The 27,032-nt window shown below is 39.8% G+C and overlaps 1 protein-coding gene across 1 annotated transcript in view; it reads right to left on the reverse strand.

Annotated features, from left to right (window-relative positions):
- LOC135449455 (rap1 GTPase-GDP dissociation stimulator 1-like) overlaps positions 1–13,685 on the reverse strand; it is a 30,198-nt gene extending 16,513 nt beyond the window's left edge. The window contains 5 exon segments of the mRNA XM_064716494.1: positions 762–887; positions 1,022–1,144; positions 2,000–2,110; positions 13,545–13,596; positions 13,599–13,685. Coding sequence (XP_064572564.1) covers positions 762–887; positions 1,022–1,144; positions 2,000–2,110; positions 13,545–13,596; positions 13,599–13,685 — 499 coding nt within the window.
- Positions 13,686–27,032: the final 13,347 nt, after the last annotated feature.

A 27,032-nucleotide genomic window follows, 5' to 3' on the forward strand; every position in this document is an offset into this window, starting at 1 on the left:
TGTTTGGATTCCATATGAATACTGAAGGAGGCAAACCCACAAATTTCTAAGTGAAGTTGTGCAAATCCACACCAGAAGGATTAGAGAAGATAGGTTGAAGGGAGAGAGTAATGGGGATGAGATACTGGGTGAAAATTTCCATATTACTTTCAGTACAGTAAATATTTTGGGCAGTCTGGGACATAAAGATAAAAAAAAACTTAAAATGTTTTGGGCAAGTAAATGAAAATTGTTGAACTTTTGAGCCCAGCTAGCATGCTGGTATCCAGGGAATTTGGAGCACAAAGATCTTCTGCATGCAAGCAGTGGTTCTCAGAGAAGACTATTCCTTGCATAGATGAATATCTCAGTGTGTTAGGAAAAAAGAGATAAAAAATACTTTTTAAACAAGTGCTTTGCTTTATAGATGTTCTTATTACTTTGGAAGAAGTTCAAGCCATTCAGGATTTGGACCCAAGGCAACTGTGCAAAATTGGTGAACATATGTGTGAGGCTCTGCTCCTATTGTGATTTCAAAGCAGTTCTAACAGAGATGTGCCACTTGAAGTCAAAATTGTAGGGGGGAATCCCAGAGTTCAGGCAGTGCTTGGGGTGCATTCAGCCAGGTGTCTGTGAGCTCTGTGAATGGCATGCCTAACTGGAGGCTGAGGTGCATGATGTGCTCAGGTCTGATGAAGTTATTATGAGTTCCAGGTTGCAATGCCTTGTAAAATGATGCCTTGGAGGCAGGGAAGAGCAGGCTCCCTTCAGAGGATACCTACGGTTATCGTAACAGATGCGGCCAATGGCCCTCCCAGCGTGCAGCAGCATCTCTTGGTCTGTGCTCTCCAGCAAAGGTATCAGTGCTAGAACCAAATCTGCTTCAATACATGGTATCTTCATTTCCTCTGTGTAGATAAGAGAGAGGGAATGAAACAATTGCAATAGCAACAGCTGGTAGCTGTGAAACAAAGTTAAAGAGTGAAAAGAGGAAGCTAATGTGCTGTAAGATGCCTTGCAGTAATATTTGAGCATGACTTACCATTTTTGGCTATCTCTGAGAGCACGTGGGCTGCTTTCACTGCACATCGTGGATTGCCCTTCAGGATTTTTGCCAAAGTTGGGAAGATCCCACTCCCTCTGAGTAGGTGGAAGGACCTCTGCTCTGCAGTGATAAGAGGGTTAGCAGTACCTGCAGTAGGTTTGCAGCTGTTTTATTCACATGTTCCTTTGTTTCCTAGAGTTCTGAGTAGCTATCTGTGGGATCCAAGCTTCCAATTTAACAAGGTCCTTAAAGGCTGTCTGAGTCTGAATGTATGGGCACAGTCATCTGCTTGAATTGCAGCAAGTGTGGTTCCAGCTGATTACTCTGCTTCATGCTGAATTGAAGCAGGGGGTGGCCAGGCAGAGAAGAAAACAGTTTCATCTTCTCTGACTATAAAAGGATGCCTGCGTAAGGCATGGGAAGTCAGGGATTAAGATGCTATTCCTGAGGCATGGCCTAGCAATTAATTCTGTAGATAGGCACAATATCTTTTATTAGACTAGCAATTAGAACAGACAATTCCCTCAGCCTTTTTTCATCCAAAATATGGCCAGCTGGCCTGAAGATAGTAAATCATCATCTGCCAGGAGACTCAAATAAATGCAGGTTTATGTCATTTTAGGAGAATGTGCAAAGGCTTTAGGGACTCTTGTATAAGTAGACTAGAAACTACTTTTAAAATGCCTGGCCTGATAGGGTCACCCTAAATTAATCCTAAGAGTTTGTAATAAATAGAATATTAAACCTGGAATTTCTCTGGAGCTTTTGGTATTTTAGTGACCAGAAACTTTTTCTGGTCACAAGTAATTTTGTGAGTTTTATACAGAGAGAAAAGAAAGCAACACAGCCTGAGGACAGCTCTAGTTCCGGCAGGAATCACTTCTTCAAATAGAGATTATCACAATAAACAAAACCTGCCATGAATTCTTTTGAATTGTGCAAATGGTTAATTGGTGATCCAGAGTGATACTTAACTATCTTCAGTAATAGCCACAAGAATCCCATTCAAACTTTCAAGGATCTGATCTTCAGCTTCTGTGTCATCTCCACAAAGCCCAAGGTATTCCAGGTGCTTATTCAGGGTTTCTAAACAGAATGGGATAGAGAACTTTGGTGAGACAGCATGGAAAATACTGAGTTCTTTGTGGTAGTTCTTTTCAGTGCTAATGTCTTAATATAAAAAAATTTCCTGAGGGGTCAAGGTCTAAATATGCTCATTTATTCCAAGAGCATGAGGTCAAAGGTGGGGTCACTCCTCAGACAGCACAGAGCTCTTGTGCAGGGATAAATTCTATCTGGAAACAGAAATTAATGTACAATAACTGTGGCAGTAGCAGGCCACTGAGAGGATGCAAGAAACAGATGGGATAAAGTACTTCTCCCTGTGTTTCTGGCAACTCTGGCCGTTAGAAACATACCTGGTATTTACACCAATATATATCTAACACATGTGGATCAACTTCTATTTGGATTTTTTTTTACCTATATAAATCATAATTTTTATCTCCACATCACACAGTTTCACTGTTGCAAGAGGAAGATACTTCCCTTTTTTTTAAAATATTTACCAAAAAGGTCAAAGTTTGTGGCCTTTGAGTTGCTGTCGTAAGAGAAAGGAATTATCCTTCACTATTAGCTCTTCCATGTCTGTCATAATCAGATGGATTTTGATTGTAGTCCTCCTTTGTAATTCCTCTGTCAATATGCTTAGTATTTACAGAAAATCTGCTATTTCTAGGTCATTTATGCATATATTGAATTTCACAGGTTCCAGCAAAGGTAACCTCTAATAATTTTGCCTTTCTCTTGTAAAAGCAGCCTTTATTCAGCTCTTCAGACTTCATCAGATAATCATCTCTCATATCCCAAGATAACTTAGATAAAGGTTATTGAAAGGTTTGTAGAAATTTAAATGCATTAACAGTTTCTCTTTTATTGACCTTCTTACTGGCTCCTTAAAAATGTATTCAGAGACAGGTTGAAACAGGTTGTGGAGGTTCACCTCCATGAAAGTCAGAGAGAATATCCTTTTTCATCATGTCTGTGTTTAGCATCTCTGTGCTTTACTATAATCCTACAATTTACCTGTGCAGAGATCAGACTTCTGTGTTTTAATTTCCCACATTCCTTGGAAGTGTTTTTGTAAACTCATCCCACTCTTACTGCTTCCATCTTCATTAATGCTGTTGTTGATCTCAGTGCTGCTCTGCGTGTCACAGTTAATGATGTAATGAATCATCTTTTAATCTCTTATAAGCTCTGTAGTATAGCATCCAGTTCTGACAGTTGGTTACCATTTATTTTATTGTTTTGTTAGGAATTTTCTGTCCTTTTAATATGAATATTCCTCCATCTGCTTTCTAAAACAAAAAGACCTAAAGTGGCTGCAATTAATGTAAGAAATATTGCTGGAAATCTGATGTCTTAAGCAGTTAATATTTAGGATATAATGTAGAATGTTACCAAAACTGTAGTAAAGTAGCATTTCTGCTTTACAAATGCTTTCGTTGAAAATGCTGACTCATGAATCGTGCCTCAGAAATTATTTTATGAGGATTAATTATTGATCACTTGTTTTTGTTTGGTGAACTCACTCTGTCCCTCATCTATCCATTAATTCATGTGAGATTTTTTTAAATGAAAGCACATGAATTCACTGCATACAGGAATTTACCTCTGAGGAACAGAAGTGTCCTGAGCTGTTTTGAAAAGAGGATGAGGTAAAGGGAGTTGAAGTAGAACATAATTAAAAGCTGTTACTGCCTATTAGGAGGAGAAATTATTTGGTTTAAAAAATTAAAAGCAGTTACTTAAAAACAGATATATTTTTGTGCTTTAAAGAAGCTGCCATCTCCAGAAAAATAGCTGAATTCATCAGGTTCAGTTCACTTGCCAAAATTTGCTGAATAAATAGTTTTGTGTAAATGAAGTACAGTAGAATGCAGCTTTTTTACACAAAAAACCCAGAAAACAGCCCAAACCACCTGAGCAACCTGACAGTTGAATCAGGTTTGATCTTAAAGATCTAGTGGGAGTGGGCTACAGCTGCTGGTTGAGCAACATGAAATAAATTAGAGGCCTGTGAGATTGAATTATCTACTGAATTCTGCTGTCATCTTATTGAGACCCAAAATGTGTTGGCACTTGACTCCTAGTACTGTGCTCTCTAATTAGAGCAATAGTGATGTTTGCAAATACATTTCTAAAATATTTCTCATTAGGATCTATAAAGCTATGGAAAGGCAGGGTTTCTTAAGATGGAGGAGGTTGTTTTACAAATAACAGGGGACAGTCTGTACTGGTGTCTCATTGGGTCAGTACAGTGGTAACTACAAATCTGGATGCTTTGTGATTTCTCTATATACTTGAATAGCACCATATGCATGATGACAAAGTCCTTGTACAACACCCCTCTGGTTTCAGTCTGTAGTATTTTGAAATTAGTATTATGAGCAGTAGCTGACTGAAGAGTTACTTCTGAAAGGCTTACAGAAAGCAGCATTTCACTATAACAGTATTAAAATACTGAACCCTTTTCTCAGGCATTCAGAATTTTATCATGCTTGTTATTCATAAAAACTTGATTAACATAACCAGCTTGGGACTGATTCCTCAATACTCCTTGTGTTTAAATCCATGCTTCTGCAGGGGCAGTGAAGCAGACACTTAAGACAGTTATTTATGAGAAAAAGCAGTACAACATAGACAGCTTGTGACTAAAACTGACCAGAAAAGGGTATTTCTACTTTGTGAAAAAATCTGGGGTGGTGACATCTTGTTTCATGCCGTGCTGGAATAGCTTGTTGGCACAGTGGAGCTAGAGGCAAATCAGAAGGGTTTGTTTCAGGTTTTTGCAGCAGCGGTTCTTGGCCAGCCGGGGCTGCGTGGCGGGGAGCCAGGCTGGAGGGGTGCCAGCCAGGCCAGCCAGCTGGTCACACAGCAGGGACTGCCCGCCCCCTGGCCCCTGAGGAGGCTTTTAGCAGAATAAACATCTTCTGAAGGAATACTGCTCGTTCTCTTGAATCAGCATTTCTGCTGGAATATCACTCATCAGCTGTAGTGATTCACTGTAGAAGAGAGGGAAATGGGCACTCATTGCCTGCGGGGCCTGAGTTTAGACATCTCTTGAGACTGAGGTACAAAGGCCTTTTTCCTGAGCTGAAGGCATAGATTATTAATTCACACATAAATCTGTACATAAGATACTGAGTAAGAGACATAGGAACCAGGCTTTTGCTGTGGGAGTTGGCTTTTTTTCATCCTGATGAGAGCAGAGGCAATAGTGCAGAAAACGTGCTGTAGCGCAGCAACTTCAGGAGGCTTCTGGAGTGAACTCTTTGGGTCCCTTGAACCACTGCTGTGTCAATTCTCAGTGCTAGTTTTGACCTATAAAGTCCTCAGGGATTTTGCCCCTTCTGAAACAGCAATGGCTTCTGATTATTTTCCTTTTTATAGCTGCTCACATGTGTAGAAATAATTTTCTCTTTTATTCTAGAGGAAGTATAGATTCTATACTTCAATATAAATGCCCTCATGGTATTACTTATTGTTATTTGGGTCTTGAGCAGTGTGAGGTCAGTATGAGCCAATTTGAGGGCATGAAACAACTTAATCCAGTCAAATGCCTTGTGTTTTGCTGCCTCATCCTTCAGTAATTTCACATACTGAGTTTATTCTTCTGTCACTTAGTTTTAGTATACTTTAGAAGGTTCTTTCATGAGTTATTATCATCAGCATTATTCAAAACAGAAAAACAAGATAACGTGGTTTTTCAGAGTTTTAAGATGAGGTAGTTACTCACAATAGAGGTCTATTTAGCTTTGTCTAATGTCTCTGGTAACAGATGATTAAAGAACAGTAAAAGCAGACACTATATATCCTTTCCCAGGTATGCTTTCTTGACTTAGAGTCATCAACTCCACAGGGATCTTCTTTGGTAGAAGTTTCATGTTGTTTAATTACACTTAAATTCATTAAAGTATTTATGTTAAATTTGTTTGTAGTTTAGCTTGCAGAACATGGACTAGACATAAGTGCCACAAAATAACTTTGGATATATAGAGAGAATAACTCATTATTTTTTTTTCTTGTTTAAATTGTCATCTTCTCTTGAATGCAGTTTTTGGTAAATTTATTATATCACCAGGGCAGGAAACATAAGTCTCTATTTTGAGGTATCCTATGTAACAGCTGAGGGATGAGGGTTAGGGTTGAGAAGCTCCTAGAGTTCTGCAGCTCAAGAATAGCTGAAAAGCCTAAGATGTAGCCTGAAGAAACTAAATTTCAACTCATAATACTGCAAAATAACTGATAGGTCTGTCTAGCAATATAATTAAAGCAAAAATAATAGTTGACCTGCATTCATGTTAGTGTGGCAGCCTGCAAAATCATGTAGCTCTAAGTCTCCATTTTCTCACAGTATTTTTTAATGCTCTTCCCTGAAATAGATAGAATAATTCCTGGTTTATTGTGGCATGTCCTAAATGAAGCTATGGTAATAAATGTACCTGTGTGCTGAGTAGAAGTATTACTGTATAGTAGTCAAAATAAAGCTCCAGGTCTCCTTGCCTGGAAATGTGATATTAAATTTGTTTCATATGGAACATAAAGGTGTAAATTGGGGATGGAGAAGTCCAGGAGGGCTGGTGAGTGTGTGTTAAGAGCAAATAAAGCCTGTAAGGTCAAACACATTCCTGCTGGCTGTGAGTGCTGCAGCTCCATGATTACAGCATTTTGCTGTATCCAAGGGTAGCAGAAGCTGCTGCTTTTGATTTTGTTACCAGGGAAGTGAGGAGAAAGATACAATTCAATCCAAGGCAAGATTTTTTTTTTAATTTCTCCAGTGGTGAATTATTGTATTTCATCTCTAGAAAGTCACGCAACTGTTTTGGGACTGGGCTGACTTACACTCTTTCCAATAGAGCTATCTTATCTTGGTACATGAAGTAGATTTTTGGAGGAAAAGATCCTCCATCTCTTCAGACTTTCAAACCCATGGCAAGGAAATTGTCCTATAAATCAGATAAGCTATTATCTATGTCTCCATGGAAAGCCTCTTATAGCCATGTTAAAAGATACATTTTGTGTCTTTGTCACTGCACTCAGGGGTGATGAGATGTAGGAGAAAAATCACAGGATTAAAAAGGACCTGGGGAGAGAATTTAAAACTAATATCCTGAGGATGAAAGGGATATAATTATGAACAACTCCTGACCTGACTGGTTTTTAACTCTTGTTCCTCTGTGTTCTTCAGCAAGTCTCTTCATGGAGGAAAGGAGTAGGAATGTATGAGTATAGTGTTTCCTTGAAGGCTGGAGCCCTGCCATTACCTGGGAATTGAAATATCTCCTTCCACCCACTTTCAGAATCTGAAAAGGCCCATATTTTCCCCAATATTCTTTTCTTCTGGACTAGGCTATGGGTAATCATTCTCAATGTTAATGGCAAAATACTTAAGTGTGCACTAAAAGTGCCTCTTCCATACAACTGGAAAACAGGGGACAGGCCACTGTGTTGTCTCCAAAATCTAACCTTTGCTTATTGCTTTTGCAGCCTTTCTGGACTGCATTGGCCCATCCTGAGCTCCTTAAAGTATTCAAAGCCTATGATCCCATAGGCTGGACCTTTGAACATTTTACTATTCACAGAACATGAGAAAGCAGCAGGTTTTAAAGGAGATTTTCACTGTTTAGCCTGAGTCATAGGTGGAAGGGCTGATGAAGACAGGAATTTAAGCCTGACTGGCTAGTGCTTACAGTAATGTTCTCTATTAATCACAAGGATTTAAAAAATTTTCTATAATCCATGTCTAAAATTCTCTTAATTGTCACAAATCAGGTAGGACAGCCACAAAAGCTCTCTTTGATGTTGTGCCATGCATGGCTTTTTTAAATTTGAAAATAAGGTAAAGAAATCACGTAGCAGTAAAGTAGAAGAAGAAACGAAGATGGACAGAAGAATTCAGAAAACTAGTAGAGAAATGCAGGCTCAGAGGAGACCCTGGTACAAGGAGATACTGATATTCTTGTGGTAACCCAAATTAATAGATTGTGATGGTGAGAAAAAAAATGACAATTGATTGTGAAATTGAGATTGTTTGGGAGGGGGGAAGCAACTCTATATTTTTATAATTTTTGGCTTTATTCTTGGGTAAAAAATTCCACCAAGGAGGTAGTACAGCAAAAAGTGTGTCTGGGGAAAGCTGTGGGTGGAAAGCAGATCCTCTTGGCTTGTGGCTGATGTTATGCCCTGTGGAGTCAACAAGAAAAATGGCTGCAGAACCCTGACTGAAAGCAGATAAGAGGAAAAATATGATAACCTAAAACAGGTCAGTGAGATAAGTCAAAATAAAGCCAGCCAAGTGCAGTCAGGGAGAACATGTGTGCCAAAGAGCATGAAAAGCTGCTTAATTGTATTCCATTAAACTTGTTCCTTTTCTGAGGGATGGAGAATAGGGGTAAAATTCACTTTAATATAAAGGTATCACAATGTTGTAAACCTGTGTACCAGCATGTGCCTTTTTACATGCCTGATAATTTAACTGACTTACTGAATAGGTCTGTTGGACATAGCCCAGCTTCACTGAGTCTGAGCTCCCAGATATTCCAATTTATTATGCAAGATAAGGGAATTCTAGAGCCAAAGGCTGGAAGTCATGCTTGCAGAAATAGCCACAAATGTGCTGTGCTCAAAAGCAGTGAGTACAACACCATCAGCACAATTTGTGTTTGGGTAATATTTTCAAGTAAGATTTTTTAATAAACGAGGGGTCAGGATACTTAATGGCTTAAATCAAAAATTGAACTTCTTTCACAGTTGTTTGGTTCCAGGAGGTGTTGATTTCATTGTGAAAGAGGAGTAAATTGTCAGAGCAGCAAAGCTACATGTGAACAGATAAGCAATCAGACAAATTGTGACAGCTGGGGATAAATTGTCTTCATTTATGGAAATTAATGAAATTTCTGTCTTGCTCACTGGAGTTCTAGTTTTCTGCATTTGTTGAGTGATGTTGGTCTCAAAAGATACCTTTGATGATGCAGTTAATATACATCTTAAGTTTTGCAGTATACAGTGAATTAAAGGAACCCTTCCCTATGGTTATCATGTGTGTATGGGAAGTGGGCCATAGTCTCAGCCAAATAACATTCAGTCTAATTTTCCTGGCTCCCTAAATTTAGCTTGAAGAGCTGTCAGTGGAGAAAAAAACCAATTAGACTCCATGGCAGAGAAAACACTAATTTCCTTTGGCTGACAACTCCTACAAGGGGCTTTTTGGCCAAGCAAAAGAACAGCTGTGAAGAAGCAGAAGCCTTTTTGCTGCTATGAAAGCATCAGGCCAGCCCTCAGCTCTGCCCGCTAAACAATCTGCTGGGAGAGGAGGTGGATGTTGGACATGCTGGCAGAGCAAGGAGGCCCCACCAGGGAGCCCAGTGGCAGGAGACCTATGGGAAGGATGGCAAATAACAAAGCAAATGCAATTATTGGCTTTCTGTGCCTTGACTCCACCTAAACAGGCACAGCACAAAGGTTCCACTGTCCAGATTAAAATTCCTGAATTTCTAGGGTTTAATTAATGATGGCTTCTCTGCAAGTTAATTCATAGGCCTGAGCATTTGTCTGTTCTTGTATGTGACAAATGCTGTTTGAAGAGCTATAGTACAAAGATATATTGTAGGCCTGGAAAGGGCATTCATTTCTCTTTTTCTTCTCTGGTACTATGCCTAAAAAGTGTGTTTTGTCTGCAACTTGTGCCTGTCTTGTTCTTGCTAATTGCTTGTATGACTCCAGTCAAGATCTGGAGAAAGCCATTGAGAGAGGAGGATTTTGTTCCTGTACTGTTGAAGATAAGGGCATTGCATGACCTATGGAGTGAGGTACCTTATTGACCTCAGACATCTCCAGAATAAAGTGGACAGTAATGGGAATTTGTCTAAATTCTGTTAAATGTAAAATTATTTTGTGGCACTGTCTGAAATTTTGTAGTGCTGAGTATTATGACTTTGATCCTGACATGTGCATTTGACCTATTTTATAATGAGAGATGTGAAGAGGATCCTAGGAAGACAGGATTGAAGTTGGTTGCATAATGGACATGTCAGGAATATTTTTTCTTGCTTAGTGGGTGTGTGTGTTTGGATATTTTTATGCAGTATAAGAGACTTTGTACCATAAAAAAAGATCATTCTCAGTTCTGACACACATTTTAAAAGCTATGGCCTTATGTGCTCTGTTGGTGCTTAATGCAAGTAACACAAGGCTGTAAGATGTGACCTACAATTTAGAGCTCTGCTCCAAACCCAAGTTGCTCAGCAAAATCTGCTTACTTGTGCAACACTTTTTCAATACCTATCAAGTGTTACTTTTATGCTTGTTCCCAGTAGAGCAAAAAGGATCAGATTTTAAGTGTATGCAGGTGGACACAGGTGTCTTAGCAATTTTGAAAATCTGGTTTTAAATTTTTTTGCTGGCTAATTTCTTGTTTGTTTTAACGTAATTAATTAAATTAATTAAATTAAATTGAATTAATTAAAACAACATTTTTAATGATGTTGACCTGGTTACTTGTGATGTGTGAGTAGGTTTGAGCTCTACTGCACAAGTGGGTTGGTGTTGCCTGGGAATTGGAGGTTGCAATAAGATTTTCCTGGACAAATTCATTGTTTACATAATGCTGTGCAAGCTTTTCTGATATTACCTAGAACTATCTGGTTTAAGATTCTTGGCAGGTTTCTCTCAATTTTTTTTGTCTGGAAGAAATGCTTGCAATCATTAGAAATTATTTAAATAATTGTATTAATATCAAAATTAGTTAAGTGGGTGGGAGGAGCTTTTCAGAAAAAGAAACATTTAATAAAGGGAGGGAGGGACTGTGTCTGAGCAAGTCCTTGGATTCTTTTGCTGAGCTTGTCTTGGCTGAATTTCTTTGTGGCTAGATTTCTTCCTAATGTTCTACTCTTTTTTTGCACAAATAAGTCAAATAATGATAAAATTATTTGGATAAAATAGTTTTGATATGCTATATTCAACATCTGCATTGAAAAGTACTGATTCCAAATACTTCTGATATTTCTAATAGTCTTAAAATATTCTCTAATTTGTAACATGGAGTAACTTCTTTTAAATGGATATTTGTGTTTCTTGTCTGGAAGTGGTGTTTTTGAAGGAGTTTCTACAGATCTTTCAGTAAGGCTGAGCTGCTTTTATTCCCAAATGTTTTAAGACTTGACAGAATATAGTTTTGTACTTTTAACTACAAAGGACCACAGCAAAGTCCCCATTCTAGTTTATAAACACCAATATATTCTCACTGTGTTACCTGGACTGGTCCCTGAGTAAAGTACCTTTTCTGTACAGATTTAATTTAACTTGTAACTCCATTAGAAAACAGCTTCCCCTGAAAATTTGATTTTGCTATTAGAATAGTGAAAAGGTAATAAGGTAATTTAGCTCTTTCCAAGCAGCACTGTATTTTACTTACTTAATTTTGGTTTTTTTAAGTGCTTGTGGAGAGATCCCAAAGCACAAGAATGATAAGTTTAGGCAAATGGATATTAAGCTACTTGGATTGCAACAGAGCAAGAAGATGGGGATTGCTTTGGTGGTTTTATTTTTTCTCCAGATTGTTGGAGACACTGTGGTACAAACAAGTCCTTAGAAACAGAAAAGATGGACATGTACTAGGTACGAGCCTTCAGACACAATCTCATCCTTAAGTGCAAGAGCTTTGTTTCACAAAGTACCTCAGAAATGAAGCTGAGAGCCTTTGAGGAGTTGGTTCAAAACTGCTTTGGGGACCCCATCTCCCCTCCTGCAGCCTGGGCAGGTCAGGATGGCTTTATTGCCTTTTCTAGTTCTAAAGAAGAAGAGTAGCTGCATTTTCATTAGGTTCTAGACAGCAATAAGTTTGCTGACTCTGATTTATTTAAGTGCATCTGATACAATGCTTTAAAATAGAGAAGGAAAAGCAACTTGTATTAAAAGCAGCAGCTGTGGGATTTCCCTGTGGTATTGATGTATTATGGGTTTATAATGCTGTTGAAGCAAATGGCAAGGTGCTGGGGAATGCTGAAAACTGCACACACAAGGAATTTATAATAATTTCCAGGCTGGCTTTAGTATTTTTAGTTGTAAGGAAGGTAGCACAGCCTACACCTAAAAATGATCTAAATTGTTATATGATTTTACAGGAATTAATGGTGGTTTTTTTTTTTTTTTTAAGATAAGTTTGACAAACCTGTACTTAAAAGTGTGTGGGTTTCTGTTTGTCATTTTTTTTATTATCCTGCCCAGAGTTTTGTACTTGGGCAGCAGAAACAGTGCTGTGTGAGTAAAATCAGGCTGGAAAGAGCAGGAACAAAAGTGGGCATAAAAACTTTGAGCCACGACCTGCAAATATATCAAAAGGATAAGCCTTCTGAGCAGAACATTCAGGAAGTAGGACAGGTAGACATAAATGATGTAGGAGTAGAAGAAACTATCCACCAGGTTCAGCTGTCTCCACCTGAATTGCAATAGGAAGTCAAGTCCTATAGAAATGATCTGTACATTAGATCATTTAGCCAGAAGCAATGCTTGTCTAGTACTAGTTTAGTCCACTTATGTTTTGTGCCCATCTCTCTGACATTTAAAGTGCTTTTAAGTTAAATTTTGACCTGCTTTTTTTATCAGTGTCCCAAAACTTCTGAAATGTGTAGCTTGACTTGAATAATCATTTAATTGACTAGGAAGGTAATTACTATAAATGGCAGCTCAGTTGTCAGACTGCTCTTAAAGAGAGATTATTTCACCCTTAAACATATTGAGTATTACTAAGATTAGTTCTGCTGATGTCACAAGACCCAGCTGTGACGTGAGTTCATCACATGAATGAAAGTGGAAGGCTGAGCCCTTTGATCCAGTTAGGCAATACCTTGGAATGATCTGGAAATTAAAGTCTCAAAGGTATATTTTAAATCCAGTATGAAAGATATTCCTTTCACATGGAAAGGTCAGAGCTAAGGGCTTGTGCTCCAGCTTTCCCTGTGCTGAGGGCTGAGTCATAAAAAAGTGTATTCAAAGGCTGGACCACCTAAATGCAGCTCCAGTCCTGCCAGTAGTGCTTGGCAGAGTGCAGCATGTATGCAGGGGCACATGTGAGCATATTTGCTTTGATGGGTGTTGTACTGTCAATACAGAGGAATGAATTTCAGCTAGTTTTCAAATGCTTAACTTTCATAAGAATTCATCATTTTCCAGTGCTTTAAGTTCCCTTTTCATTCCCATTCTTATATTTTACTAGTTTTCTTTAAACCAGCCTTAATTTTCATGTGACTTCAAGTGTTAAGTATTGTTTGAAATAGAAGACACAAGAATTTTAGGTCACCTGTAGTATTGCATTTATCATAGAACTACACTTGTATATTTAAACTAGTCTAAATTAGTATTCTATTTCTGTCACATATATCTGCAATTTGTAGATGAGAGAAAATTAAGCACAGACTAGAGATGGTATCTATCTATAGTTAACAAGAGCTTTACTTACCCATAAAAGCTGTAGCTCTCCAGAATGGGGACAATAAAGAGCAGCTGATCTGTACTGTGAGTCTGTGTCCTTTACAGCTACCACGCTGTGAGTAAGGGGGAATATTTTATAGCTTTCAAGCTGATGAGCAGCCCACAGCATGCTCACTCTTTCCTCCTCCTGCCTTTTTCTGTGACCCTGCTCTTCAAATGCATCTAATACTCCATAATTACTTAATCCTCCGCCACTACTTTTGTTTCCAGTTCTTAGATGTCATTAACAGAAATGGAAACATAGTAATTATCACACTGGGAAGAGATACTTTAGTTTTCCAAAACAATTTTTAGTGAATTTCCTTTTGCTGTCATTCAGCAGAGTGATTATTGAATCTAATAAGGGACAGAGTTCCAAGAGAAACTAGATTAGGATTGGCATCTACTTGCAGTCAGATTTAAGAGTGTTCCTAGAAGCTGATTCGAAAGTCTAGCCAAATTTTATCCATACCTGGGCCTCACCTGGGAGGTGCTAAGTGCTTGAGAAATGATCCAAGCCCTTTACACTCATCTTTCAAGCCTATGGCTAAAATATAGAGGAGGTTTTTTTTTTTTTTTTTTTTTGGTAAAGGAAACTTTAGAGCCTGAAGTACCATCTCTGACTTACTGTTTTTAATCAAGTAGAATGCTTTCTGAGATATTCTCAATTATTATTTTGTAATGGTTATTAAAAACATGGCTTTTTAAAAAAAATTGGTTAGCAAAAAATTGCTGGTTTTGAAGCAATAGTTTCAACATAATGGTTTGAAAAATAATACAGTTTTTTTTTTCTTCCTGTTGCCTTTCCAATCCCACTTTATGGGAGTTGAATCTCTAATAAATAAGAGCCAGTTATAGGACAGCTTACGAAGCATGAGCTGTGTTCTATTTGGGATGCATTACAACCCCCTAGTGTTGCTGCAGCCTGAGCTAGAGGAAATGCTGTCTGCCAGTTAATACTATTTAAAGATTGTTCCAGTAAGCAGATTGAGCTTCCCAGTGTGGTGCTGCTTGGTGGGGGCTGTGTGGTGCAGTCTGTGGTTGTAACACTGGCTCCAAGTCTGTAGCGACCTAAAACTTCACTGCACCATGGAATTATAATCACTGTGGTGATTAGAACGCTGGAGGGAGTTTAATTTGCTGACTCTTAAAAAGCAATCTGATAATGAGTTTGGAGCCTGAGGATCCTGTGAAGGAGGTGGAGATGTTTTACTGACGCTCTTGCTCGATAATTAAAAAGCTGGTCCCTTTGGCTGGGCTTAGGGAGAGGGAGGATGAGCTGAATTCTTTCTGGCATAATTTGTTTTTTCCAATTGAAATGACATGTCCTGCAAAGTTGTGTATGAATTGGAAAATAAAAGTCCTAAGGTAAAAGTTGCTATCTTACAGCCTGTAATGGGGAAAATTCTTGAGTGTATTGCATTACATTTGCATCGTCACATCCAGGAAAAAATGCTTTTTACAGATAATAGAGAAGTAGAGCATGTATGCTTCACTGCTTAAAAGGGACCAAGATCAGTCATGGATTAAGCTGCATGTCACAAAATGATGAGACCCTCCTGCTGGTTCTGAGATCGACAAGATGAGCTGGTTCTTGTTGGCTTTTGGGTATCAAAGGTACCACTGTTTAGTGAGGTCAGAGTGCAGGCTGAGGCTTAGGCAGGATTGCCACATGCTGCCAGCATGGCCAGAGGTTGGGATATTTCTGACATGCAAGCAAGGGCGTAAATGTTACCATTTTATTGGCAGAGCTGATAAAGTGTGAAGCCCCAAAAGAGACAAGAACCAGAGAGGATGAGTAGGTGGTGGTTCTGCAGCATTAGACACGCCAGACACATTTGTTCTCCATAGAGGCCAGTTCCAGGGTGTTCTGAAGTCAACAGGAATTTTTTCAAAGAAGCTGGATCAGGCTCATGGATATGCAGAAAATGGTAATCATGAAAAAAAATTAACAATTTTCCCTGGTAAAAGACTGAAGACAACAAAGGAAACAAAATGAGGTATATAGTAAATGGGTGAAGACAAGTAAGAAATCACATCAGATAAACACATCTTCAGTGTTGTTCATCATCTTGCTGCAGTGAATACTAATGGGGAAACAGAGGTTCATAACACTGCACAAAGCACTGACAAGCAGCCAGGTATGGAAATGCTGTGCCAAATGAACTGTGATTTTATATGCAAACTAATCTGTTTCAAAGATTGACAAAATAAGATGGTTTGGGAATCCAAATTTATAGAATAGCACTGTCAAGCTAAAATGCTTTTTTCGTTTGCACATAATCCTGGAAATCTCTGTAAGAGACACTGCACAAGGTTCTTACCAACATCAGGTGCTGATTGAGCTGGGTGCTGTACAAATGCACAGGGACCAATTTTTGCACTGGAAAGGTTTACACCAAACTGAAAAATCAAAAGCTATCTCATGAGTAACCTGGTAGAGGGTCAGTGGCAGAGGCAGTGAGAGGAACCAGCAGTGTTCCTGCTCCTCAGGCGAGGAACAAGCTCAGCTCTGGTGAAGCATTAACTGGTCAGCACTGCTGAGAGGGACAACGTGCTTGGGTCTCAGGCAGGCCCTGTGCCTCTTCAGCTTCTGAGGTAAGCTGGGCCTCCACTTGGGGTCCTGAGCTGGATTTATGTGTCTTCTTGGAGACACATCCCAGGACTGATAGGCGGGCAGGAACTATTTTCTCTGCAGATATCAATGAAAAACCTTCCTTTCAGCAAAATAAATTATCTAGAATAAATGGATGAGTCTTTCTTCCTTTCTTAGTTGATGGATTGCTTCAAGTTAAGTTAATCTAATATTCTGCAGTGTGATGTATTTCTCATCTGCAGCTTAATTTGCTGCTTTGATTTTTTACAAGGTGGAAATGTGATTAATTTGATTGTGGCTTCAAGTAAACTGTCCTCTTTCCAGGAGGAAAAAAAGTGGACAGTGTGTATCAGTGTTGATCTGAGCAGTAAAATACCAGAAAAAGACTTATTGGAAAAGAATTTCTGCACTGGGGAATATAATCTGATTTATATAGCACTGTTTATCTTCTCTGCCTTTGAATACTAGTGAAAGGGTATTTTGGTCTGGTTCACAGGTCTGGTAGATGAAGTTATTTTGGGAAACATCAAAAGATTTTTAGAACAGGAACTATCATTTTACTTGCTCAGCACGAAACTTCTGTAACTGTGATGAAAATAAACCTAACAGAACAGAAGGGAGAGTGGAGGAGTTAGAGCAGAGGGTGAGCATATCTGAGAGGAGAAGCAAGCTGCAGCCTGTGGTCGTGCTTCAGTGAACTGCTTTGGGGAATGAATTGGGAATAGGCTGATCTACAGCACCACATTAAGATGCACAGCAAGTGCCATCCTTTTCATGGGGACACAGGGAGCAGAGCCCAACATCACAGCACTCCAAAAGGTGTGGCAGCACCTCCCTGCATGCTGCTCCAGCTGTGTGCAGGGCATCAGAGATTTACTGATCTCTGCAATTCAGGTTTCTCTGAAGTACTTTGATCGGGAATCCATGTTAGCAAATGGCATTATTGAGTTAAGAGGGACATGTCTGATTTATTATGAAAATCGTTCTATATTTTTATAGGTAAATACATGTAATTACAGCTACCAGAGTTCTGTCCAAGATTTCCTGAAAAGAAGCACACACCTCTATTGTGCACTGGATTTACTCTGCATGTTCTTGTGCATGTTGGATTTGATCTAAGCATGCTGTTTCTCCTGTATTTCTTGGTGTTTTAAAATTCTCTTGTAACTGCAGGCCTGAGTAGGTTACAGATATCACCAAATCCAGGACAAATGGCCACTATGAACATGTAGCACTCTGGTCCCTATATACTCACTGGAGACAGAATTTATGCATATCCAGGGACCACATTTGGAGTTCTGGCAGTTTGGTCAGGGTATTTTAAATGGGATATACCTAATGGTCATATTCCCAAATTGAATATTTCCTGATGGTGGAAAAAGGCTTGTTCAATAAGTGCATGAATTGCTACTGTCACTCTTCTTTCACCTTCAGACTGGCTTAGCTTGGTATTCCTAATTAATTAAAAGCAGCAGCATTTATAGTGACACTCACTTCAGGTGTCCTTTTCTGTACATCCATAAAGTGTCCTGCAAATCTATTTATTTTTCAATAGTTCTGTCTGTCTCTGCTTTCCCCTACTGCAATTTTTATGCACCAGTTCTTGCTTTCTGTTTTGTTTGGTGCTGGTGCACTAAAAATATGCATACACCCACAGATTTTTATGCTTTTTAGTACAGAATAAAAATACTAAATGGAAAGCATCAGATGCCTGTCAGCCTGAGTATCTTTAGCTGAGGGAAAAACTACCACCATATCCTGCCTTTCCCTTGACTCACATTTCAAAGCTTATCTGGAGATCCTTGTAATGGTCAGAGACTTGATGAAATTGAAGTCTGTGATTTTAGGAACCAGAAAGAAGCTACCCTTTCTAGGGAAAGGGGGAAGATAGAAAAGATGTCATTTCAGTCCTCATTTATGAAGAGATGCTTCTGGAAAGCAAAGAAAGGACTAACAGGAATAGATGTGATAATTTGTGATCCTGGCAGAATTTAGCTTTAGTCTGGAAGCTTGCATGTGATGATTCAAGTTGTTGGTAAGGCTGCAATGCTCTGGTTTCTACTCTGTGTGAGTCACTTTTATGAGTCCCACATGCTAATGTTTCTCAGAGTTTTCAAAACACTATTCTTAATCTTGTTTGGTGCTGGAACAGTGTCATGGAAGAAGGTCAGGTTAGCTCCAAGGCATGAGCACCATTACTCTCAGGAGGATGGCCAAATCACTGTGCTGAGGAATAAGAGTTCTGTGTGCAATGGATTTGGTCTGACTATATTTCACTTCTGCAACATTTAAGGAGTGCTGTTGGGACAAGTGGTTTCTGTGGGCTCAGTCCAGGTCTTTCAGACTCTTGAGTTTCACTTCTACTTTGCCAGTCTTGCACTTCAGTCCTAGTGGACCAACACCCACCTCTGCTGTGATGCAGCTGCTGATGCTGTGTGTTTGTGGCAGTCTGGTGGGTTTGTGCAGATGCTGCTGCTGTGTGTTTGTGGCAGTCTGGTGGGTTTGTGCAGATGCTGCTGCTGTGTGTTTGTGGCAGTCTGGTGGGTTTGTGCAGATGCTGCTGCTGTGTGTTTGTGGCAGTCTGGTGGGTTTGTGCAGATGCTGCTGCTGTGTGTTTGTGGCAGTCTGGTGGGTTTGTGCAGATGCTGCTGCTGTGTGTTTGTGGCAGTCTAGTGGGTTTGTGCAGACACTGCTGTGTGTTTGTGGCAGTGGGGTGGGTTTGTGCAGACACTGCTGTGTGTTTGTGGCAGTGGGGTGGGTTTGTGCAGAGGCTGCTGCTGTGTGTTTGTGGCAGTGGGGCGGATTAGTGCAGATGCTGCTGCTGCTGTGTGTTTGTGGCAGTGGGGTGGGTTTGTGCAGATGCTGCTGCCCACAGAAGTCCTCAGGCTGCTTGAGAGGCTGCGGCACAGACTTGTACAGGTGCAGCTGTGTCTGAATGACTGTGTGTGAAGATTTTTGTCTTTGCAAGTTTTTGTTAAAGGGGTTAAAGCAGAGCTAATACTTTCCTTTCTCCCTGGAGCACTGAGGCCTTAGTAATTAGGTAGAGAGCCCTTGTGGTGAATTAGAAATCCGTGAATTGCATGAAGGCAGTAAAGCCTAAGCAACCTCAGTGCACGTTCCTGAGCTCTGCTCTGTGGGGCAGGAGCTGGGGATCTGTGTGACCGAAGGACAGTATAATTACAAACCATTGCCACCCTCTTTTACCTGGGAAGCCCTTATTATCATGAGTACAGACCAATTGGTTCTCTCACTGTAATGTTTAGCATAGTAGAAATCCTAGCCTGTCAGAGGTTAACTCTCTTGTGAAAAAAGAAAGGGGGGGAAAAAGCAAGAGAACTTATCTATGGGTTCCCTGGTTTTGTTGAGGTTCAGAGATGTCATGTACTTTCACGTAACTTACTTTCAAATCCTGTTTTTTTTCCTCAGGACCTTGGTAAGAAACTTTGTGAAAGAAAATTAATGAACTTCTTTTAGACATAAGCCATGGTTAAGGGAGTATCAATGATGATCTGGAGGGCAAATGAGCAAATCCCTTGTTTAGGAGAACTGTTCTGCCACTATGCATTTGGAAAATATTTTAGATACTGTGTGGAGCAGGCAGATTTTAAATTAGCTATAGATTTTTCATTCTTCCTGTCTGGTTCAGTAAAAAGATAATTTGCTTCATAACATGTGTCACAATAGTAGCTGGCTACAAACAGAAACTTGGTTTCAGAAAAGTTTTTTGATGTTTTGACATTTCATTTTCTTCTACATTGGAAGATTTCAGCTTCATTTTTATGCTTCCACAACCAGAGCTGTGCTGGGGTATCATCTCTGGAATTGAAACCTTGGTATTTCAATTAGAAGGCTGCAGAGATACCCAGCTAGGCTCATAAAGCTGGTTTGGGAATGGGCTGTGTTGCACACACCTCTGTTCTGTCTACAGTCTGCTGAGTGTGGGTTTAGAAGAGAATTCATTCAGGTACATCCAGGATTTTAGTATTAGAACCAGAGCAATAAGAAGGTCTCCCTGGCATAGACAGACCTAGCCCCAACCAGCCTTTCTTAATGAAATGTGTATTGATATGTCTCCAAAATACTTAGGCTTTCACTGAACTTTTTTGAGCCAAAACCCTTCTGATAAATGCTAATTATTTCCATCCATGTGTGACAACATGTTGAGCACAAAAGGAAAGCTAGATCCTGCTTTGTGCAATTAGTACATTTATTGCTCAGGGATAAGACTTAGAAGCAGCTATTAGATTCAGTTATTTGTGCTTTATCTCTGTCAGACTCAGAGAATTCATGTATTTGACTGCAAAATTCAAACAACACTGCAAAAACTAACATTAGTGAAATAGTCACTATCTTCTATGCCACTTTTTAATTACCTATTGTTATATAAATCCTGCTGTTCTTTTTCAGTTTATAATGGAGATCAGAGGAATTTCACTGCTGAGATTAATTTTTGGTGTCAGTTCTTTCTAAGGCCCTCTGAGTATTTCAGGGTTTGCTTCCAATAGTTTTCATTAATAGCTAGAGGTTTTTTTAGGCTGGTTCTCCTTTAGTTGCACATGCTGAGGCTCAAGAGACAGATTCAAAGCCCAGTGAATGAATTCTGACTTGAGCTGCTCTATTTCCAGCTCTCTGTCTCCTGAGGCAGTGAAAATTGTAATACAAAGAGAATGAAGCAGGTGGGTCCTACAGCTCAGCTGTATAAAAAATGACCAGAGTTCTCACTTAGGGATATTGGAGGGTCATTCCAGCTGACCTTTGGAAGGACTTGAGGACATACAGAGAACCCAACCATGCTTGTTCCTTGTGATAGATTCCTGAAATGAAATACTCTTCTCCATCACTTGAGTGGAAAATTCCCTGTTCTGAAGAGCAGCAAAGCAATCCACCACCCTTGTTGTTCAGAGAAAAGGGTTTGTGCATTTTGCTCAAGGTATTATAAAATTGCTTGGAAGGTAAAAAAATTGCTTCCTTTTTTTTTCTTAAGAAAACCAGAAATTATTGAAACTACCTGAAATTCTGACTTTGTAGGGCATAGAAGAGCCTGTAACATCCACAAAAAAGACTTGCTGCTGATACGCCTGAACTTAGAAAGAGAAATGACAAGGGAAGGATATGTGCAACTATTTATGATGCTCAGAACTTTCGTGTTCTTCTGAAATTGTGGTGAATTTTCTTCATCTCATCCACTTTGGCGATGACAATATATAATTAGACATAAAAAGTTATGAAATTAGGATTGATCTTTTGAGTGGAATTGCATATATCATTTTTTACAATCCTTGTGTGATAGAGTGCGTAAATATCCTTATATATGATTTTGTTTATTGAATATTTAGGAAAAAATCATAAAACATCTTTATTCACTAGGAGATCACATTTGGTACATTAAAGGTACAAACTATTTTGTTATATATAAGAGCTGAAAGATACAGTAATAAACCAGTAGCAGATGCTCAACCTGCTGCTGAATTTTAAAAAAAGTGTATTTATTCACAATGGAAAATGTATCATAGTAAGTCCAGAAGCTAATGAATTTCTGGGATGCAAACATCATGGAAATCTGGATTTGGTTGCAATTTCACAATTTCCACCTGTCCAGCATAGTTTCTGATTGAAGATCTAGATTACAATGAAATATTAGTGGTTAAAATATAGGCTCTTGCTTTATTGTAACAGTGTAGTCTGTTTATTTTATTTTTAGTTTGTAACAGTTTTCCTTTCTCCCTTTTTTAAATTCAGCTCTGACCTTAAATTGAGCTGTGACCTTAAACTGACTTCCTGTATCAACCATCTGCATCCTCCTGCAGCTTGTTCTTATTTTCTGGGCATTTAGTCCCTGTTCTACATACTGAATGTCTGCAGTATCCCTCCTAAAGAATGCAAATATTGACCATCTTGCTCTACAATGGATTTTATTTCCAGAAAATAAGTTTTAATGTAGCATTTTTGTAATGGAACAACAACTACTAGAGAAATGCAATATCTGGGTATTTCTGAGGGATTGTAGGAGAGGCTGATTAGAAAGGGAGAAAATACAGTAAAATGCAATAACCAGCACCAGTTTTGTGTTTAGCTGAGCCAAACTCTTTGCATAGTTTTGGAGTCTGTGGGAAGGACCAGGAGTGGAGTTGGGGCAGTTCAAACTCCTGTGCAGCCTAGAGAAGCCTCAAGGTTGTTACAGTGCTCTACCTACTTTTCCTTGGCTCAAAGGGACCTGCGTGAGTGCATCTTTTGTCCAAACAATCCCCCACTTGCATGTGTGCTTCTTTTCTCCAAACAATCCCCCTGTTCTGGAGGGTCTTTGTAGCTTTTTGGCCTTTCATCTGAATGTTTGCTTGGTTTTGTGAGCTTCCCTGTGACTTCCAAAGGGTTATTTCTGGGGTAAGAATTTGGCCTGCATTATCCTACTCCCACACATATCACATAATAGTCCCTGGTAGTTACTGTGCTCTGTCAGGGAAAATGCAACGTCTGATCCCATTTCTTCAGTGACCTACAAAGCTCTTTAATATTGCACAGTCCAGGTAATCCCATTGATTTTACTAAAGTTGACTATACAGCATAAACTTAAATGCTTGCTTCAGTCTATATTTTCTTTGACAGCTGGGCCAAGAAAGTAGGATCTCTGCTGGTGACAAATCTACAGGCAATTCCAATAAAATTTAGAGAGGGATATAAAAGTCTGCTTTCTTTTCTATAATAATTATGCTTATAAGGATTATTACTTTAAATTAACAAATTAAAGACTAAAAATAAAATTTTCAGTACAAGTCCAGCATTGCTCCAGTGCATTCTGGCATTTATACTTTTTAAGTGCTGACTTCTTTGATCTGCTTGATGACAGCTCCACTTAGAAGCAGTCTGTGTCACTCTTGGGTGAGTTTAGAGATTCATGGTAAATAAGCCTGCAGGGACTATTGGATCATTTTGATCATCACAAGCCATTATACCTTCACCCAGTTATCCCTGTAGCGTTTGTTCTTAAGGCTGAATGTAGCAGATCTGTGATCTTTCTGAATTTCACAGGAGAAAATGGGGTGGCTTCATGTGACTCACTGGAGGACTCTGGTGCTCAGAATTGATGGTTAATTTAGTTTACAAAGAACTGTTTGTGGTGCCAGTAGTGAAAAATTAAAAGTTCTCACTAAACTGTTTCATGTCAGTGAACGACTCATCTCACAGAGAGACTGATGATTATCAGTATAATTTAATCAAAGGAACTGCTTGTATCCATAAGATATAACCTACTGGATGAGTGAGTTGAAACTCCTGAGAATGTAAAAACTCCCACCTCTACTAAATTAATCACATTTTACCTGTCAAATCAGAGGGACCAGGTCTTCCTGGTGAACCATGGTTCACCCTTGGAGCCACAGTGCAGTTTATGGTGACTGTGGGATGAATTCCCTGAGCTCACCTTTACTTTCAGAAGCTGACCCACTTGCTGGCTCTCATGAGGAATAAGTGATGTTTTCTCTCTGCAGTGGTAGCAGGGAGGTAGCAGCACCCTCCAGGGCACCATCAGCCCAGCTTCTCTGGGAGGTTTGTGAGGAGCATGGAGAGCTGGGTCTCAGGCTCAGTTCTGTGTTCCCCTTGGGGTGCCTTTGGCAGCTGCAGTGTGCCTGGAGCTCTGGGCCTTTGGGTTTTCACAACCCTAACCTTAGGCCTAACCCTAACCCTGGGCAGAGCACTAAAACCAGCCTAGGGCTAAGGCTGCTTCAAAGGAGAAACCTATGGAGGAAGCCACGTTGTGGCAGGTTTTGTTTCCCCTTGGCATGCCTGTTGTCGCTGCAGTGTGCCTGGAGCTCTGGGCTTTGTGGTTTTCAGACAGGGACCATGGCATGGAGAGCTTCAGGCCTCACTGACTGTGGCAATGGCACGGAGAGCTGGGCCTTGGGTTGCACTGAGCGGCCATGGCACAGAGAGCCTCAGGCCGCATCAACAGCAGCCACGGCACAGAGAGCTGGGCCTTGGGTTGCATTGACAGCAGCCATGGCATGGAGAGCTGGGTCTCAGGCCATACTGACAGCAGCCATGGCATGGTATGCCAGCCTGACCTGGCTTTGGGTGTGTGAGGAGAGCACTGAGAGGAGGCTGAGGATGAAGAGCAGCGAGCTGCTCTGGAGTTTGGAGCAGAGCAGTGCTCAAGGCTTCTGCAGGGTGTGCTGGTGGGAGAGGAGCAGGGCTTGCATCTCTTGGGTTGTGCAGTCGGGGCTGAGGGCTCTGTGGAAGAGATGATAGGGCCTGTCCGGAAGACAGACGCTGGTGTGGAGTGTGATGATTAAAGCTTGGTATGAGATAACAGAACCCTGAAATACGACAGGAACTGAATCAGTGCTGTGCTGACAAACTTCAAGGTTATTCCAGCTGTGATAGAAGTGGATCTATGGGCAGCTGCAGCCTCTTGGGAGTGGCTTTCAGCTGGAAACTCTAACCATTATAGGCCTGTGACTGGAGCAAACTTTGGTGGCTGGATCTGAACCCTACTGCAGATTTCTGGGGGCAGCTGACAGCAGGTTCTGTCTTCCAGTGCTTTGCAGGGAATGGGAGAGATCCCCACTGCTGATGATCCATATGGATAGCAATAAGAGAGTAGAAAAATACAAAACAGTAGTAGGGGTACATCACCTGCCCCCTGGGCAGCTCCCTCATTGCACCGTGGTATAATAAGGAGGTACTTAAGATGAGCACATGAACGTGATGCTTGTTTGTCAATTAGAAACCATACTTTTTTTTTAAACTGAGGGCATGAAGGTGGCTTAAGATGACTTACTAAAAGGATAGAAAGACCTGAAGCAGTAGCCATAACCTGCTCAAATCCATTGTTACTGAGGAATGGCTAGAATATTTACCCAATTAATGTAATGTCTCTTTGCATGAGCTAGCTTGTATGGTACAGTGTCAGTTAAAGCAAGAGTTTCTGTAGAAAGAAATTCCTCAATCAACTCTGAGTATTTAGTCATAAATATTTATATTTAGTCATTTTGTGGTCATACTGTATAATATATTTAATACAATGGTGTTTATTGCCTCTGCGTATTTAGGTCACAGGGATTGTAGAGAGGCTCATCTTCCTGTTAGCAAAGGGAAAAGTTGGGATGCCATGCAAACTCTGCAGTCCTCTGTGGCAATGAGAGGAGCAGGGATGAAATTTCTTGAGCTGGTCATCCTCAGGCAGGAGCTACTGACTGTGGGCAGAGGCTTAGTTCAGGAAGCAACATAAAAATATAAGCAAGAAGAAACTTAGAAAATAAAAACCTGGAAAAGAGTGTAGTGCATGGTACTGTTGGAAAAGAATGAGGAGGTGACTCTCATGACTGAGGATATGACAAGGGCAGAGAGAATGAAATAGAGCTGCTCTTACTTCATAAGTCTGCCATAAGGGATTGATAGGGACACATCCCTATTGTGAAACTTATATCTGCCATAATTTTGCAAATAGCTTTGAAAATGGTATTTTCTGTCAGGTGAAGGGAGCACAGACATGAATGCCAAAGCTATGCAGGCTTGTATTGTGAAAATGAGCCAGTAGGCTTAATCCAGGTTTTGTGGTTTGAAACTGTGAAGATGATTAAAGTTAAAAAAAAAAATAAAAATCAAGTAAGTTTCAGGAATGTCCTGAGCTACTCTTTGTTCTATGGTATATGACAGCTGTGGAGAAGGTCTTAATAAGACTTCAAGTAAAAGGGAAGGATTTTCAAAATCCTTTAGGTGCTGCTTTTTAAACTTTTGAACAGCATCTCAGTGTCAGGGCGTGGAAAGTGCTGAATGTGATCTGCAGCAGCAAGTTAGGCACTTTTTTGCAGCAGAGGTTTTGCTACCTTAGGAGGTGGACAGCAAGTGAAGCTGAAAATAAAAGAACAATATAATAGAGCAATAATATAATAGAACAATATAAGTGTTTGTGGATTTTTCCGTCTCACCCTTGAAAACAAAGAAAAGGCTGGCTTCTTACGGTGAAATATTACAATTTATAAAAAGAACAACAGAACAGAAACCGACCCACAAAAACTCCCATCAGAATCAAAACTACTTTTGTCTAGCTGGATTTTTATTAGGTCTTGCAAACAGGAGTCTGATAGTCAAAAGAAATCCTTTACAGTCAGCATTCAGTTTATGCTCTGCCTTTTGTAAATCTGTAGGATTGTACTGCAAACAAAAATGACAAGAATAAGAAGTGGCTTAAAATGCTATGGTCTGAGAGTAAGTCACTTGCATGGTGCCACTAAAGCAAGATATTTTGTATATAAAGCTGATGAGTCACCTAATGATTAAAACTTTTCCTATTGATGCCCTTCAATTACACAAGTAATCAATTCAGCTGCCATAATGCAGTGTCTGATATGATGTGAAGTTGATGTGCTACAACTGCTGCATTATGTAAAATGCAGCTGAATGGTACCAGGGAGTATATTAAAGAAAATTAGCTCTTATATGATATGTTCTGATGCACTTATGGTGAGATGGAAAAAAGTGAACTTACTGAGCATTTTCATAAGTTAATATATATCTGAGAGGAGAAACTTGCATAATGTAGAACACGATATCTCTTGGGTAGCTCATTGTAATGAACTTGACTGAAAACATACCAAATGCTGGAATAATTTCATGTAGCAATTAGGTCATGGAATTCAAAAGTCTCTTTGGGCTTTGTGGATGTACAAAGCAAGTAATTCTTATGGAGGAGAATGCTGAATTCCTGCTTGAAGATAAGTGTGCTGTTGCTATGCAGACAGCTGGGTCGGGGAAGGTGTGTGCTGAGGGGCAGGGAAAGAAGAGCAGACCACAGCAATATTCTTCAGGCAGCTGTCTGCACTTAGAGTTTCCTCCTTGGTTAACAGATCATTATAAAGATCAGATAAAGGTAAATCAATAAAAAGA

This window comes from Zonotrichia leucophrys, chromosome 6, assembly GCF_028769735.1.
Source record: "Zonotrichia leucophrys gambelii isolate GWCS_2022_RI chromosome 6, RI_Zleu_2.0, whole genome shotgun sequence".
NCBI classification, from domain to species: Eukaryota; Metazoa; Chordata; class Aves; order Passeriformes; family Passerellidae; genus Zonotrichia; species Zonotrichia leucophrys.